At 46.4% G+C, this 16,169-nt stretch overlaps 1 protein-coding gene across 1 annotated transcript in view; it reads right to left on the reverse strand.

The window, feature by feature from the left end:
* Positions 1-16,169, reverse strand: part of LOC100089996 (mitochondrial intermediate peptidase) — an 80,151-nt gene that overhangs the window by 23,960 nt on the left and 40,022 nt on the right. The window contains exons 15-16 of the mRNA XM_029048157.2: positions 12,053-12,127; positions 9,919-10,038 (exon numbers count right to left, since the gene is read on the reverse strand). Coding sequence (XP_028903990.1) covers positions 9,919-10,038; positions 12,053-12,127 — 195 coding nt within the window. The remainder of the gene's footprint in view (positions 1-9,918; positions 10,039-12,052; positions 12,128-16,169) is intronic.

The following is a 16,169-nucleotide window of genomic DNA, read 5'->3' on the forward strand; positions in this document are numbered from 1 at the left end:
CTTAAATAAAGGGTGAGTTACACATTTAAGAGGCTACCCCGCGGTTTAAAAGGGGCAAGTGAGTTGGGAAGAGAGGTTGCAGAACAAACGTAAACCATCACTTGCTCTACCGTGACAATCCGGCTTTCATTTGACAGAATTAGCACTGTGAAATGATTGTTTAGACTGAGCTTTCACAGTAGGTGAAGCAAGCAATGCCCAGGGGGGTATAAATCACTTCAAAAATGGTTTGATTTCCCCCTTGAAGGGACCAGACCTTTGTTAATGCTCTGAGAAAGCTGGGTTCGCTCTTCACTGATCGCCACCGATTTCAAAGCGGCCTTTAGGTACCGGAAGACTCACTCTAAAGTAGGGAGAATGCCTGCATCACCACTGGACTTGGAATCTGGGATTTTATAGATGCTTGTACACACGCACAAACACATATTTAGAAAAGAAAGTCCGCCGAGAGAAAAGCAAACGTGAGCGTTTACCCCAAGCTACCCCAGGAACAGGAGGTGCTCTCCCGGGCGGCCACGCTGACCGTCACACCACAGGACAATGCCTACAAGGAGTAGTGTCCCATTCAGAAACCTCTGCTGCTGAAATATCTGTTCTCCTACTTAGATGGTGGGAGCTTCATGTGGGGTGGGGGCTGCATCCAATCTGATAAACTTGTATCTACCTCAACGCTTAGAACCGTGTTTGACACATAGTCAACGCTTAACAGTTCTCCTGTTCCTCCTACTTAGACTGTGAGCCCCACGTGGGACAGGAACTGGGTGCAACCTAATTAACCTATATTTACTCCAGCGCTTAAAACAGTGTTTGTCACAAAGTAAGCACTTAACACATATAAAAAAAATTGACCGCTAGAGATTTTATATTTAAATGAGTTAGACTGGTCTGTTTAGGAGGTATAAAAAGTCAAAGATTTTGGTGAAGTCTCAGTTGATGCCTCGCTACATTTTTTTTTTAGTGGTACTTTTTAAGCACTTACTATGTGCCAGGCACTGTACTAACCACTGGAGTAGATACATGCTAATGAGGAAGGACACGGTCCATGTCCCACTTGGGGGGGAGTCACAATCTTAACCCCCATTTTACAGGTGAAGTACCTCAGGTACAGAGAAGTTAAGTGACTTGTACCAAGTCACACAACAGATAAGTGGCAGAGCCAAGAATCGAACCCAGGCCCCTCTGATTCCCCGCACCGTGCTCTCCCTCCACCGTCTATCCACACCGCTTCTATTTTACGACCCTCGGAAAAAAATCTCAGGGTGCACTGTCATTTCAACCTGCGGCTGAAACAAGGTACACATTACGCGACCAGATTAAGAACCTAGAGAAGAGCAGGAAGTCGTCTTACCTGGCTGAGACCATTTATGTCTGGTTTTTAAACTGAGCAAACCTTATCCGTTCCTAACTTGCATTTCACTGAATTACTTCAAGCTAAAAGGAGCAAAAGATGTTACGATGGAAAGCACTGCTTTTCCAGAAAGTCCAAAGGAAGACTGGGTAGGAAGCGGTTTACCAAGTCCTCCGGTCCTCTGCTCCACACAGTACAATGAGCGAGGAAGCCAGGTCCCGGTCTTATCCGACCAGCTCCTCTGCTTGCGGGGGGCAGAAAGCCTGTTTCGAAGAGCTAAACAGGACTGGCTGCCTCCTGGGCCAGGCTGGAACAAGTCCCAAAGGACTCTGGGCCTCTTTCTTATAATACAAAGGGACAATCACAAAATTGAGAGCTATTGTAACAAATCACTGAGGAAGACAAAAAAACTGCCCCAATAGGTCATTATGCTAGGGTGGGTAGTTCAAAAACAAAAGGTACAGGTGAGCTTTGGCTAGGAGCTACAACCTTTACTTCCCAAATAGATGTCAACGTTTTGGTCTGCGGAGGGGAAAATGAGAAAATGTGCTCGGCTCCTGCCCGAAAGCAAGGTCTGAATGCAACCGGTGGCCAGACCCGGGGGACTCCATCAAAAACCCAACGCAGGCCAGGGAGCCTGTCACAGGCATTCCACGTCTCGGAATCTGCAGCCGCAGCTGTCCGGCAAACCGAAACCATCGGAATTTTTAGAAAATGAGTCAATCAAGAGATTAAAGTTTCAATTTTATAGCACTTCTGTGTTTTAGTTACAAAGTCATAAATAAATCGAGCATGACTGGGAATGTAAATATTTTCTCAGTTGTTTATGCTGGCCAAGAGGAAAGGAATTTAACATGCAATTAACCACTTAGGTGTTTCAGGATATGCCCCATATGGCCTTTGTATTTAAACTGAAGATAAATACAAATAAATATTGCTTTCATTTAATCTCCCATCTGCCCAGCAATATTTTAAACAGAGAATTAATTGGTCAAGGGGTCCCTGAGGTCAGTTCTCCTCTGGAAAGGGAGGGCCTGCCTAGTGTGGAGATACTGATCTTCCTGCATTGTTTTAGGTTCTGTCAGCCTGGGGGGGATGGGTGAAGGAGAAAAAGGGGAAGGTGCCGCCCTGACCCTTAGAGACCCCTCCTCCGGTCTTTCTGGTCATCAACTCTACCCCTTTCTCAGCAGCCCTTCGAGGTTCAAAGAGGATGTGACTGGCAAGGAGATCTGTATCAGTGTGTGGTGAAGGATGGGGGAGGAAAGGGCTGATGAGATGAATGCAAAGGCAGAAAACCCCTCCCGAATCTCCTGCAGGTAAACACCTCCCCGGCAGATTAAACCGGTCACCCACATTGCCTGCTGCCACCAGCTTTCTGAACTCTCTGCTCCAAGACGCGGCCTATTCCTATTTTGCGTCCCGCACGCCCGGCTGCTCTTTATGCCCCTGCTTCCTGGCCATCCACTGCTGAGCCACATAGCTTGAGGTTTGGTTCCCGTGTTTCTGAAGCATTTTTCTGCTTCCGTCACACCTGGTTTCACCCCACCACGGAGAAGTTGTGAGTGAATACTGCCGTTGTCAGGCCACCTTCTCTGCCCCGTCCCAAGAAGGTGGGATGGGATGAGCCCTGCTTCGATAGAGGTGGTGGACAATCCATGCCCAGGATCTTATTGCTGGGGATCAATCAATCGATTATATTTAAGTGCTTACTGTGTGCAGAGCAGTGTATTAAGTGCTTGGGAGAGCACAATATAACAGATTTGGTAGGCATGTTCCCTGCACGCGACTTGAAATCCAGAAGGGGAGACAGACCTTAAGATAAATAAATGATCCTACCTTACCACGTGAAGTTAAGGGTGCAAAGAGGTGGCACTAATGGGATTAGTCATATGTGGAAACTGTCTCTCAAACAGAAAGTACGTTGGCCCACGTAACTGTTCAATAGACCATCAGTTGGTCTGGGTGTTGATGTCAAGTGGACTTTGAGTCACTGGCCTTCTAGATTTGGTTGTCCCACTCTCTGTGGATCAGTGCATCAAAGGGCAGACTCCTGCACAGGTCGAATTCATATAATAACGTTAATAATGTTGGTATTTGTGAAGCGCTTACTATGTGCCGAGCACTGTTCTAAGCGCTGGGGTAGACACAGGGGAATCAGGTTGTCCCACGTGGGGCTCACAGTCTTAATCCTCATTTTACAGATGAGGTAACTGAGGCACCGAGAAGTGAAGTGACTTGCCCAAAGTCACACGGCTGACAAGTGGCCGAGCCGGGATTCGAACCCATGACCTCTGACTCCAAAGCCCGTGCTCTTTCCACTGAGCCACGCTGCTTCTCTATCCAGCTGACGGATTTCCTATGTGGGATATAGGGTCTTGCGAGCGCGGACTGGTACATAACCCTGAGCTCCGTCATGGTCGGTTATTAATTCTATCACACGTCATTCCGATGACGAAAGGCGAGACACTCTACCTTAGGGCTCTGATTTAAATGAGGTGACAGATTATAGAGTATAACCTAAATTGATGTCTTACGGCAGGGCGATGAGGCAGAAGTCAAATGAAGACTTGGTGGTTTCTTTTCTGAATGAATCAGAATCCTTTCTTGAACACGGCTCGATTGCATGACTTTCACGGTTTCTTAATTCAAAATAATTTGTGTCAGTGCCTCTTCAAGGGGAGGGAGAAAAAAAGGGAAGGAGAACGAGCATTTGGGCAGAGCCAGCCCAGTGCCCATCCATACTCACAAGGGGCACTACAAACTGACCTTTCCCAGAGGCTAAATTCAGAGAAGGGTGGGGGCAAAATTTAGTCCAAGCTTTCATTTCGAATTGCTCAAAAATGTCACTTTCCTTCCAGAATCCTTTTACAAAATAATGCATGAATACCAGAATTCCACTGATGGAGCAATCTCAGGCAGGGAGAGCCTGATATGATCAGCAAAGTCATACACTCAATCAATCATGGGCCTAGACAATAAACCTAGGAATACCAAAATAATTTACATAAAATGAGCAAGTAATGGTGCGTTAGTCTGACGTTAAGATGATAAACATTAAGATCGCTCGCTCTACGATAGCTTTCAAAAGCCTAAAATTCAATTTGCTAGCTGGCAACATGTCACCCCCTCCATCAAAGCCCCTTTTTGTCAGTAGCGCCCCATTTTGGAGCGGCAGCCATTTTGGAGCGGTAGCGACGGGAGGCATGACTGGAGCTGGAGGGAGTGGTGCCGGCGCTAGCGAGATGGCCTCTCTGGACGTGGTCTGCCAGTGCTCACGATCCTGCGCCTGAAATAATGGCCAAGTGAATTTGGGGAATGCCCCCTCTAGACTCTGGTGCAAACGAAAAATTGCATCTCTACGCCTCTAATTTTCCCTCTGGCTAAGAGGGCAAATTAATGGCTCAAACCTTTCTCCGAACATATAATCACAAGACCAGCAATATCCCAGCAAAATCCCTCTTCAAATGATTTCAAAATAGAGTCATTTCTATTAGATAATGAAAGATTACCCAATCTCTCCTTTCCAATATCCCGCAGTAGCAATGAATTTCGCTCCTTCAAAATGACCAACTCAATTGAGTCCCAATTTGAACTCCTTTCGGTCTTAATTAGAGAGTACACTACAGACAGAAAATTACACTCTACATGGACCCATGTGCGCATCCTCTATAATTAGAGCTGTTAGTTAATGGACGCTCTAGGTCACTATTAGTAGTGGCCCTTCTGAAATGATGCATTCTTAGCGTGTTGGAACAAATCGGGAATATTAACAAATAATTCAGTAACCGGGAAAATAACGCCAAGGTTCACTAACCAGCATCTAGGGTAATATACACCCAAACATGTTCTCTCCCATCTCTGATAATTACAATAATTTTCCTGAGCTAGTTCGAACACAATGCCCATTTTCCATTTGAATGCAATAGGAAAGTTCTCGGCTGCCCCGGAGAAATAAAGAGGGCATTAGCTTGGCTCTCCCTGATCCTCTTGTGTTCTGCCAAGGGCCTCTATGGCTACAAAAATGGTGCCGGGGATGGATAGGGATGGGGAAAAAAGGAGAGTAGCTCCTCCCAGGGTACTGGTGCTAGATTTATCTTCAGGCCCACTGCTGGGCTAGAGCCATGCCATAATGCCCCAGCGCTGCAAAAGTGGTGGTGGGGATGGGGGGGATATGGGATGGGGGAGGAGAAGGAAGGGGTTAGGAAGTAATTAGGAGAATCTTTCCTCCCCCTCTCAAAAACCACAGTGTCTATTTCCCACCTCAGTGTTCTTTCCCGGTGCTCACTACAATGATTTGCACACCGCAAGAGCTTAATAAAATAATATTACTACTATTACTTTCCCAGCTCAGCCCCTCCAACACCTTCTCACTCTGGTTGCGACAGTTCTCCCATTCCTCTCTGGGGGCTCATGGTCAGGAACTATAGGAGAAAATTCTGGTCACAAATCTTTTTTTTTAACGATCTGTAATATTCACGTTGTTGCTGGTTCTCGGTGGTAAACTATACCACCGCTGACACACTGTTCTGCATCCCAATCACTGCTTTCCTAAAAAATACTCTCTCCAGCTATTTTTTTTTTCCAATAACATCCTCCTTCCCTGAGTAAAAAACAGAAATAAAAAACTTGAGTAGTTAACAACCCCAAAAGACAGTCAACTGTAACTTCAGCACATTAAGAAATCAATTTCTCCAGTCCCTTGGGACAGACCACTGTCGTCTTTTCATAACCTGGTAAAGAAATCGCACGTGACTTGAGTGGAAGGAAAATGCAAATATAGGAGCCAACTTCTCATTCTGAGCACAAGGGTGGAAAAGGGGGCAGGGATTTTAGGGAGGATGGCGAGAGGGCCCGGGGTGAGTGAGGTTGCTGAGAGACCAGCTCACACTAATAATAATAATAATGTTGGTATTTGTTAAGCGCTTACTATGTGCCGAGCACTGTTCTAAGCGCTGGGGTAGACACAGGGGAATCAGGTTGTCCCACGTGAGGCTCACAGTTAATCCCCATTTTACAGATGAGGTAACTGAGGCACAAAGAAGTGAAGTGACTTGCCCACAGTCACACAGCTGGCAAGTGGCAGAGCCGGGATTCGAACTCATGACCTCTGACTCCCAAGCCCGTGCTCTTTCCACTGAGCCATGCTGCTTCTCACTGAGCCACAGCACACATCGACCCAGGGGAGTAGGAACAAAGAAATGCAAATGCCCTTTTCTTTCCATTTAAAAAGGGGGCGGGGGAGAACAATGATGAAATTCATAATCAAGAATTCACTAGGATTAAGAACTTGGTGGGGAGGGGAGGGTGGGAGGGTAAGGATTAAAGAGATAAATCTGAATGTCACAAAGCATGTGGCCCAAAAGTCTCCTCCTGAATTTGCTGCCCAAACTCTCTCCGTTCTCTCCTCTTCAGGAGTTTACATAAGAATCCTGCCATGCTCATACTGATTCCTTTTTTTAGACTTTTGTCTTTGTTTCCTGGTTTGCTTTGCTAAATCTCTCAGTTAGGTAGACTTCAAAGGGGACACTTCTGAAACGATCAATGGTCAGAAACATTGGTAGGAAGCAGACTCTTTTACCTGAACTGGCCACTCTGTAAAGGCTGACAAGAGAAGCATGTGGCAAAATGGACAGAGCATGGACCCGAGAGTCAAAAGGACTTGGATTTTAATCCTGGCTCTGCCATTTGTCCAATAATAATAACCATGTTGGTATTTGTTAAGCGCTTACTATGTGCAGAGCACTGTTCTAAGCGCTGGGGTAGACACAAGGGAATCAGGTTGTAATAATAATAATAATAATTATTATTATTGTCCCACGTGGGGCCCACAGTCTTAATCCCCATTTTACAGACGAGGTAACTGAGGCACAGAGAAGTCAAGTGACTTGCCCGAAGTCACACAGCTGACGAGTGGTGTGACCTTAGACAAGTCATTTCACTTCTCTGCTCCTCAGTTCCTTCATCCACAAAATGGGGATTAAGACTGTGGGCCCCCTCTGGGACATGGACTGTGCCTAACCTGATTCGCTTGTATCCACTTGGTGCTTAGTACAGTGTCTGGCACATAGTAAGCACTTAAATACCATTTTTTAAAAAAACACGTATCTCATCGGAGAAGACGGGGTGTGCTACGCAGGAACAGCTGCTCCCTGGAGGTGTTGCCGAGACTTCACTGTCCCAGGAGGATACTACTATCCTTTGCCAGTTCAGAATCACTCTGAGGTGCTTTTTTCTCAGTACAATGGAGATGTTTTATGTCCAGGCCTGACTCGGTCTTAAAGGGGAAGCCAGAGTGAGACCAAGTCTCCCCGTGCTTCAGTTCACCCACTCGTACTCGGTCACGTACTTTGGGAAGAGCAGTTCCTCTGCAGATATCTAGAGATCCATTTAGTGCGTCTCAGAGTGACTGCTCCTCACTGAGGAGCAAAGCGCCGAACAAATTCCCAGGGAATAGCTTTACGCCTCGGAAGAAACGGGCAGGAGACAGTGGTTAACAAGAGTCTGTACAGAACTTTCAGTTTCCTAAGCACGTCTACACTGACCATTTCAGCTTTCCTTCACCACATGCCAATGAGATCAGAAGGGGTGGGTATCACTATTCCCATTTGACGGATGGGGGAAAGAACAGTCCAAAAGGGACCCAAACAGTCTCCCCGACCAGCATCTGGGCCTCAGAGGACGCTCGGAAACAGTGCAACTGACGGTCCCCATGGCCAGTGCGGTCGGGGCTGGGTCGTCGTGCTCTTCATTTCACCTGTCAGGGCCCACGTGCATATGCCCACAGCCTCACGGCACTTACGTCCCATAGCTCTAATTTATTTATTTATTCTAGACTGTAAGCTCGTTGTGGGCAGGGAACGGGTCTACCCACTCTGCTTTATTGTAGTCTTCCAAATGCTTACTGGACACAGTAAGCACTCAATAAATACAATTGATTGATTAATGCACAAACCCACAGGATCCTTGAAAAGCGGAAATGAAGTGGGGGTGAGTCTGGGCGAATCCCTCCTTTTCAGATAGGGCCGGGACAGACCACAGCTCTCCCCACATTCAAAACCTTCCCTAATATCCTACCTCCTCCGCAAGCCTTCCCCAATTCATCTGCCAACATCCTGAACTATTTTGTCCCTTCGGGCAACGCCGGCACTTTAGACACTTATTTACACTCTCCTCAGCACTCGGGTTTAGTATTTAGTTATACTGTAGTGGCAAATGGGTTTATCTTTGTCTCCCCCAATTGTTCAGGCTCCTTGTGGTCAGGAAAAGTGTCATTATTCTGAATTTTCCAAGTGTCTACAACAGTGCACCTCACCAAATGGGCACTCAATAAATGGTGCTATCACTACTGCTTGGAAATTGAAGGAATGTTTGAAATGAGGAATGTCTGAAACGGACTTCTCCGAGAGGCCGGTAGGCACTGCCGTCTCCCGAGAGCTCATCGCCGGGCCACTTCAAAGCTTGTCTCAGTTCCGTACTCCAGCAGGTGACGTCACCCGACCCAAGACTGGCCGAGATGCACGGCAGAAGCCAAGGGGGATGCTTTCCAAAGGCAGGCAGTTCTGAAGAAAAGGTAGCCCGGAACAACGTGGCCTGTACTTATTGAGCACCTACTGGGCAGTCTGCACTGAACTGAGCGCTAGGTCCCGGAAGACACCAGGCAACCACATAAGGAGAAAGTACAGTTCGGTGCAATGTTTCGATGTGGAGGAAATGACTGGAAGATGGATGCATGTCGATTAGGCTGATCAGCAAGTTTTCCCACCTGATTATTTTTATCATCATGCTGCGAAATGAACGTGCTTGAGCCTCCTGAGGATTAGGCTACAAGAGTTGGCAAACCTTTTCCATCCTCCCTGAGAGAACCAAGCCCATTTAGAAAATTCAACCGTTATATCGGTCAACATCTCAACAGAATTGAATCTGGGAAGGGGTCAGGGACGTGATGCTTCTCCTCAGAAAGAAAAGCAAATGAGAGCGGCCCCGGTTACTACATTGCTCACTTGGCCAATAGATCTAGTCCAGGCTGTTGCACGGGACTATTTTAAATACTGATCGATTTCCAGCAAACCCAGCACACAAAAGAACTTGGAAAGCAGTTGTCATCCCTGCCCTAAATTACAGTATCACCTATCACCTTCTGTTGGCAATCCAGCATGTCCTGAACTCTAATGTAACTTAGTTAATTTATCATATGGATGATCGGCTAGGCTAAAACCCCGGGAACAAAATTGAACATTTTCATACCCATTATGAAGTAATAAGAAAGGAGAAACATAAGCCAATGCCAATAACCTCCTTGTCATTATCCCAGAAATGAAGCTGACGAAGAGAAAATACTCTTAAATATACAGGGCTGTGCCATGAGTTTTCTGGAACTCTTAGAGAATTCGACTCTGCCAATGAGACAGATGCTGTTCCAGTAAAAATGTCTGTAGCTTCTAATTATCTCACAAGAGGTTTAAGGATTTCCTTCTGTGGGGAAGAGGGTGATGATAGCTTACTCACCCGAGGAAAAGGCACTTCAAACCTTTATTTTTCCTTCCCAGCCAAGTTTCAAGTATTATACTCACAGTGTTAGGTACATATGGGAGACCATAACATTTCTCCTGGGTTTCCTTTAGAATGTCTGTGGTCGACCTCTTTAGAGGATGCTTCCCGTGGTAGATTTGATCCAAAGCAGCATAAAAGACCTAGGCAGATAAAAAAACAGCAATTCAGCTTTGGCCCGCCGGCCTGACATTTAAAATGTGGTTAACCCAAAGAGTTTATAAATGTGACAGAATAAAAATGAGAAAGTCCTGGTTGAAAATATCCATGCTACTGAAAATATACAAATCGCTATGTTGCCTGACTTTCACAGTCGGTTGGGCTCTTCAAGACTAGACTCCTGAATTGTTTCAGGAGGGTGCTGCTTGTTCACTGAGATCCAACTGAATTGTGGAGCTGCTGCTCTGCACATTCTCCGGAGAGGCTCAGATGGGGCTTCATCTTGGGAGCACGGCGAGGTTAGTGTCCGTTGGGCCATAGATCACCCCAGAGCGAAAGGGAGACACAACGTGGCCGAGGTGAGGACTGGGGGAGGAGGCGGCTAAAGAGGAGACAATCACATTGCAACATCTAGAGTCTAAGAGCCACCGAGGAATCCGACAGCACAAGAGGACACGAGTAGAAAGACTAGGCCATCCAGACTGGCGGTTCCCGACTCTAATTTGATCAGGTTGCTTCGTGTCCTCGGGCAGGACACCTAACCTCTCTGGGCCTCCGTGTCCTCATCCGTAAAAGATGATATCTGGTCTTCCCACCTCCTAGACTGGGAGCCCTTTTGGGGGGTGGGGCAGAGACTGGGTCCAATCAGGTTATTTTGTACCTACCCCCGCATTTAACACAGGACTTGGCATAGCGTAAGCCTTTAATAAACGCCATCATTATTACCCAAATAAGCCCAGGATCTCATAGGGAAAAGCTGCTATCTGCCGCCAAAATGTCCTCCTTCGCTACTACAGCCGGGTGAAACGGCAGAGGGACGTGCATTCGGCACAAGAGCAGGCGAGAAGGTGATTTTCACTGAACTCGGCTCCTTCTCCGTAACGAGATGCATTTGGGGCTTAGAACAGCGCTTCGCACACAGTAAGCCCTCAAAAAATACCACTGATTGAGGCTCCAACTGGGGTCAGGGAGAGGGAGGAAATGTTCCACCCAAGGAGCATCGAACCCCTGGCTAGCTGGGGTGGCACTATGCCTGGAAGAGCGTGGCCAGTTGCCATCTTGAGGGGGTGGCCTTTGCATGAAGTACACACTACAATCCGGGATGCTAACTCATGGATCTGAATTATTCATTTAAATGTAATCCCTCCTCAGCCCAAATACACTCATCTCTTATATCTGAATACTTCCCTGGTCTAAAAGCGGGCATTGCCTAGGATGGTTATTAATGGTGAAAGATACTCTACCTTGATAGAAAGCAAGCACCTTGGGGGCGAGGAATGTGTCCCTGACTTTTCATGGACATCCCAAGTGCTCAGTGCATGAAATCCAGTGGACACTCAATAAATATTTCTTCTACTACTAAAGGGTGAAGGCCCTCGATGACGCCTGCCCGCCCCCCGCCACCAGGTTTCAGCAGAGGAAATTTCAGGACTGCAGCACCGGGTGGACGCTGGAAAACAGCCAGAAGTCACAGGGCTCAACCGCTGCAGGGGACTTGGAGCGGCAACAGTGGATATGAAAGGCGGGAGAGGTGACATGGGCCCGACTTTGACGTCAGCACCTGGGCCACTCAATAAATACGACTGATTGATGGATGGACGGATGGCCCGGAGGACATCTCTGGCCTGGGGACCAAGGTGCGTGGAGGCCTGATTTAGAACGCATCAATGATGAGACAGAGTTGCAGCTGTCAAAACCACCCATGCCACCTCAGTTTTCCGGAGACTATTTTTTAAAGGCGATATCTGATGAGGAGAACAGCTTTAACTGGGACTGGTACGGGAGAGAAGGGCGTTAAAACTAAGTCCCATTGGAATTAACATTCCATTGTAACATTTTCCAAGCAGGAGATTAAAGGGAATTCTACATCACATTCTTTACAGTTAAACACATGATCGGTGTTATTTGGGTAATGAGTGCAGGCCACCGATAGAAATTTAACTTTTAAAAACCGATTTTAGATCATTTCTGGCAAATCAGCAGAAGCAAAGCCCATACCTGGAGTTGCATGTCGGCTGCGGCACAGACCTTTTTCGATTCACAAAGGCGAGACACCATAGATTTCGGCAGTGGCTTGAAAAGACAACGAAGCGCACCATGAGTACTGAGTAGATTATTTAAGAATATTCGTATGAGGCCAAAACCAGAAAATGCAGCAAATGAAAAGAAATGCATAATGGAATTTCATTGCAGTTTTAAAAATAATTATGACCTCCAAATACGTTAGCCTGTCAAGATGACGAGGATGAAGATATTCCGTTTAACTTCAACAAGTGGTAATTTGACAAATGGTGGTTGGTACACGTAAATGCATGATTATACAGTGAGTTATTGGCCCTGCTTTAAAAAAAGTCAACATTTAAAATCTTAAAGTTAAATACTATAAAATTTTTCCTTTGTCATCAGTGTGTGCCTGCTTAAATATTATGATTTTTTTAAACTTATGAAATCACTAATGATAGTCCGGAAAGACAAAAAACAGCAGGGAGGCTTTGGAGTTCAGTTCAAGTCAGAGGCGTCGGTGACAGGTAGGCTTTTAGGCTGAACTGGGGGATTTTGAACTACCATGTAAGGATAAGCTTCCCATTTCCTCCCTTTCGAACCTCAGTGCCTTCCTGCCCCGTCCTCAAACACACTCCTGGGATGTCAGGGAAGGAGCGTGGCTCAGTGGAAAGAGCCTGGGCTTCGGAGTCAGAGGTCATGGGTTCGACTCCCGGCTCTGCCACTTGTCAGCTGGGTGACTGTGGGCAAGTCACTTCACTTCTCTGTGCCTCAGTTCCCTCATCTGTAAAATGGGGATTAACTGTGAGCCTCACGTGGGACAACCTGGTTACCCTGTATCTACCCCGGCGCTTAGAACAGCGCTCGGCACGTAGTAAGCGCTTAACAAATACCAACATTATTATTATGTCATTCCTATCGCCACCAGCAGCATTTACTGAGCCCTTCTCAGTCAACGGCACTTACTGAGCACCTCCCGAGTACTACGCACTGAATGTCCTTCATCCAGTGAGTGCTCAATAAATACCACTACCGAGCGAGAACCACATTCCCTGTCCTCAGGGAACTTACAATCCACGGCTGTGCCTGTCTGCCCCACTAAATTAGTCACGAATGGTGGGAGCTGGAAGAAGAACGCGTCTATAGTAGGAGGTAAAACCAACATACTGTGGACTGAGCACCAGCCTAGGTCCTTGAGAAGCATACAGTAGAAGAAAGGGATGCGGTTCCAGTCCTTGAGGACTTTCAGGGAACTAAGCCCCAGAAGCTTGCAAAGTTCATCTTGCACTCCTCTTTCTTTAATCTCCCTCATCAAGTCTGTCTCGCTTTTTTTTCTCCACAGAACGTCCTGGATCCACCCCTTCCTTCCTCGTCCTTAGGGCAACCGCCCCGTCAAGCCGTCTCCTCCCGGCTGGACTACTACATCAGACTCCTTACTGGCCTCTGGCCTCTCCTCTCTTCAGTCTAATGTACCCTTAGCCCCGAATCAAGGAGTTCTACACATTCCTGAAGAGCATTTTAAACACACAACATACACACACACACACACACATCTCCCAACCCAGCCCCACCAACATCACAAGGAGGGATTCTTGAAAAGGTGATTCTTGATTCTTAAAGCCCCTTCCAGCATTCAGGACAACACATTTCGAAGAAGAGTTAATCTAGCAATATACACTTCTGCTCCCTCATTTAATGAAGACACAACCCTTCTAGAAACTTCTTGTAAAACAGAAATTAAGATAACCGTTTAAACTGTCAATAATGGGCCACAAATAGTACTGTAAGCGGTGTGTATATAGATGGATGAATTTGGGCGATCTACAAACAATTATAAGGGTGTTTCTAGATGAAGAGCAACTATGGTAACTGCTGCTTGACATTAGAAACAGCAAGAACAAGGCACAATACAAACTCATTCTACTTATGCTGAAAAAAGCTTACTAAATCATCTACTGACGTGTTTTGGATTCTAAAACCATAGGTCATTTTAAAATCCCAATTTTGCTTTTAACCAACACTGCTGGTAAGCAGGATCTCGAACTTAAACTATTTAGCGCTGTCCTATAACAAAGGACAGTTTATTTCAACATCTTCTTTGGTAAACATTGTTCTACTGATCCGTTATGGAAACCAATGTTGAAATAACTCAATTCTTGCAGTAAAGTGGTTAGAGTCTCCAGATGTTTTCAATTTCACAGATTTCTCAACTCAAGCCTCACATTTGTAAATTGTGCTGAAGTGCTCGGAAACTGATACAGCAGAATAAATTGGTACTGAGGGTAGGCCCAAATGTTCAGGTCCTAACCCAGTGATGAAATTATGATCAACTTGCCTTATCCTGGGATTGAAATGTCCCATTTGGTCATCCCTCTGGGTGCCTTTAAAAAGTCCCGGGAACATGCTATGAAAGGAGCTCGATTATTCCTCCCGATGATGATCGGGATTCACTCCCCCTCGACCACCTTCAATCCGCCAGTCAATCTCACTGTCCCCATGGCACAGATATTCCAGTTTTAATTCGCTTCAGAATCTCCACTTCCTAGCTCCAGCCTATGTGCCCCTCCCACCATTTTCCCAGGCCTTCCTCCCTCTCAAAGAATGGGCTCATGGCTCTCAGCACTGAAGAGATCACTGTCCCACACGGTATGAAAAAGGTTGGTGAGGCACTACCTAAACAGGGAAAGACTAAGCAACAAATCCTAATCACTGATGTTTTCAAAAATCAGCCCATTGGCAAATCCATTTATCGAAACCTGGTCAAGAGCAATCTGGTTGACTTCCATACGAAAGGAATTCCACTAACGGTGCAATTCACCTTCGGCTGTAATGCCTTGCATTCCTGAACTGCCCGATCTCACTCACTCACTCTGTCGTTTGTAGTGCTGGAGTGCTGTTACGTTTATTGTCCTCAGCACCCGGCAGTAACCGTGCTATTGCTTCTGCGTCTCATGATCCTCTCAAAGCTTCTGCCCCAGAAGATCGCTCTTCTCTGGATCCTAGTGCACCAGGCTGGTCTGTCGGCCTCAACCGTCTCAAAAAATCAATTGAAACAATCGACGGGATTTATTGAGCGCTTACTGTGTGCAGAGCACCACGTGAAGCGCTTTGGAGAGCAAGACACAACAGAGTTGGTAGACATGTTCTCTAGGTGTACAGCAGACACAGTCTTTTCCAAAGCTCATTTACAGTATCATTAAAACGTTTCCTCTGTCCTCCTTTGCTTTCAGCTCACAGCTGGGCAGGTGTCCTATGTCTGTCCATTCTCCTCAGATCCCACCCAGCACAGCTGCTTTAAGAAGGATAAAACTTTAAATGCCAGGAGACAGACTTCATTTCAGGACTCCACTGTTTGTGGTCCTGACTGGCCATTGGATACTGTGTGGCCCGTAAGCGATGCTGTTGAAACTGCTCAAGGAGCCGGCTATAGCAGTTATGGGAGGAGTCCAGGACTCCCAGTCACAGAGAAAACCGGGCAGTACTTCAGCTCTACAGACCATCAATTTGGGTCTGAAGCCTACTTCCCCAGACTGTTGCTATATTCTGCACGACTATCTGCCAAAGGATACGCTGGCCTTCTTGCTTCAACTGACTAGTTCCTTGTCCATCACTGCTTCGTTGGCCAGTGTGCTGCCCAGGTAATAGCTTTCTAGGACCACATTTAAGTCTGTGTTACCAATGTAGACTTTGATCTGAATAAAATTTCCTGTGCAGACTGATATATTACTTCAGTTTTCTTCAGAAGTCATCACAGGTCCACTGCAGCAAAAAAATGTAAAATCAGTGCTGCACCATGGTGGCCAAAAGCTAGAAACATTCCTCCAACTCCTTCTCTGAAGCCAATAAGGCAATAATCTCGGTTTGTATTGAGAACCACGATGGCCTGCTCCAAGAGAAATAACAAAATCACAATTCCATTCCTGCAGCATTCAGCCCTGGGAATCTCTTTTCCAAACCCATCAGCCTCCCCGTGAGGCTGTCGGCTACTTGATCAAGGGCACGGATAGGGTCTTCTGCCTCAACTGTACTCTCTCCAGTGCTTGGTAAAGTGCTTGGCACATATTAAGTGCTCAATAAATACTACTGGAGAATTGACCACGACGGCTTGAGATCG

The sequence above is a fragment of the Ornithorhynchus anatinus genome, chromosome 20, assembly GCF_004115215.2.
Source record: "Ornithorhynchus anatinus isolate Pmale09 chromosome 20, mOrnAna1.pri.v4, whole genome shotgun sequence".
Classification (NCBI taxonomy): Eukaryota; Metazoa; Chordata; class Mammalia; order Monotremata; family Ornithorhynchidae; genus Ornithorhynchus; species Ornithorhynchus anatinus.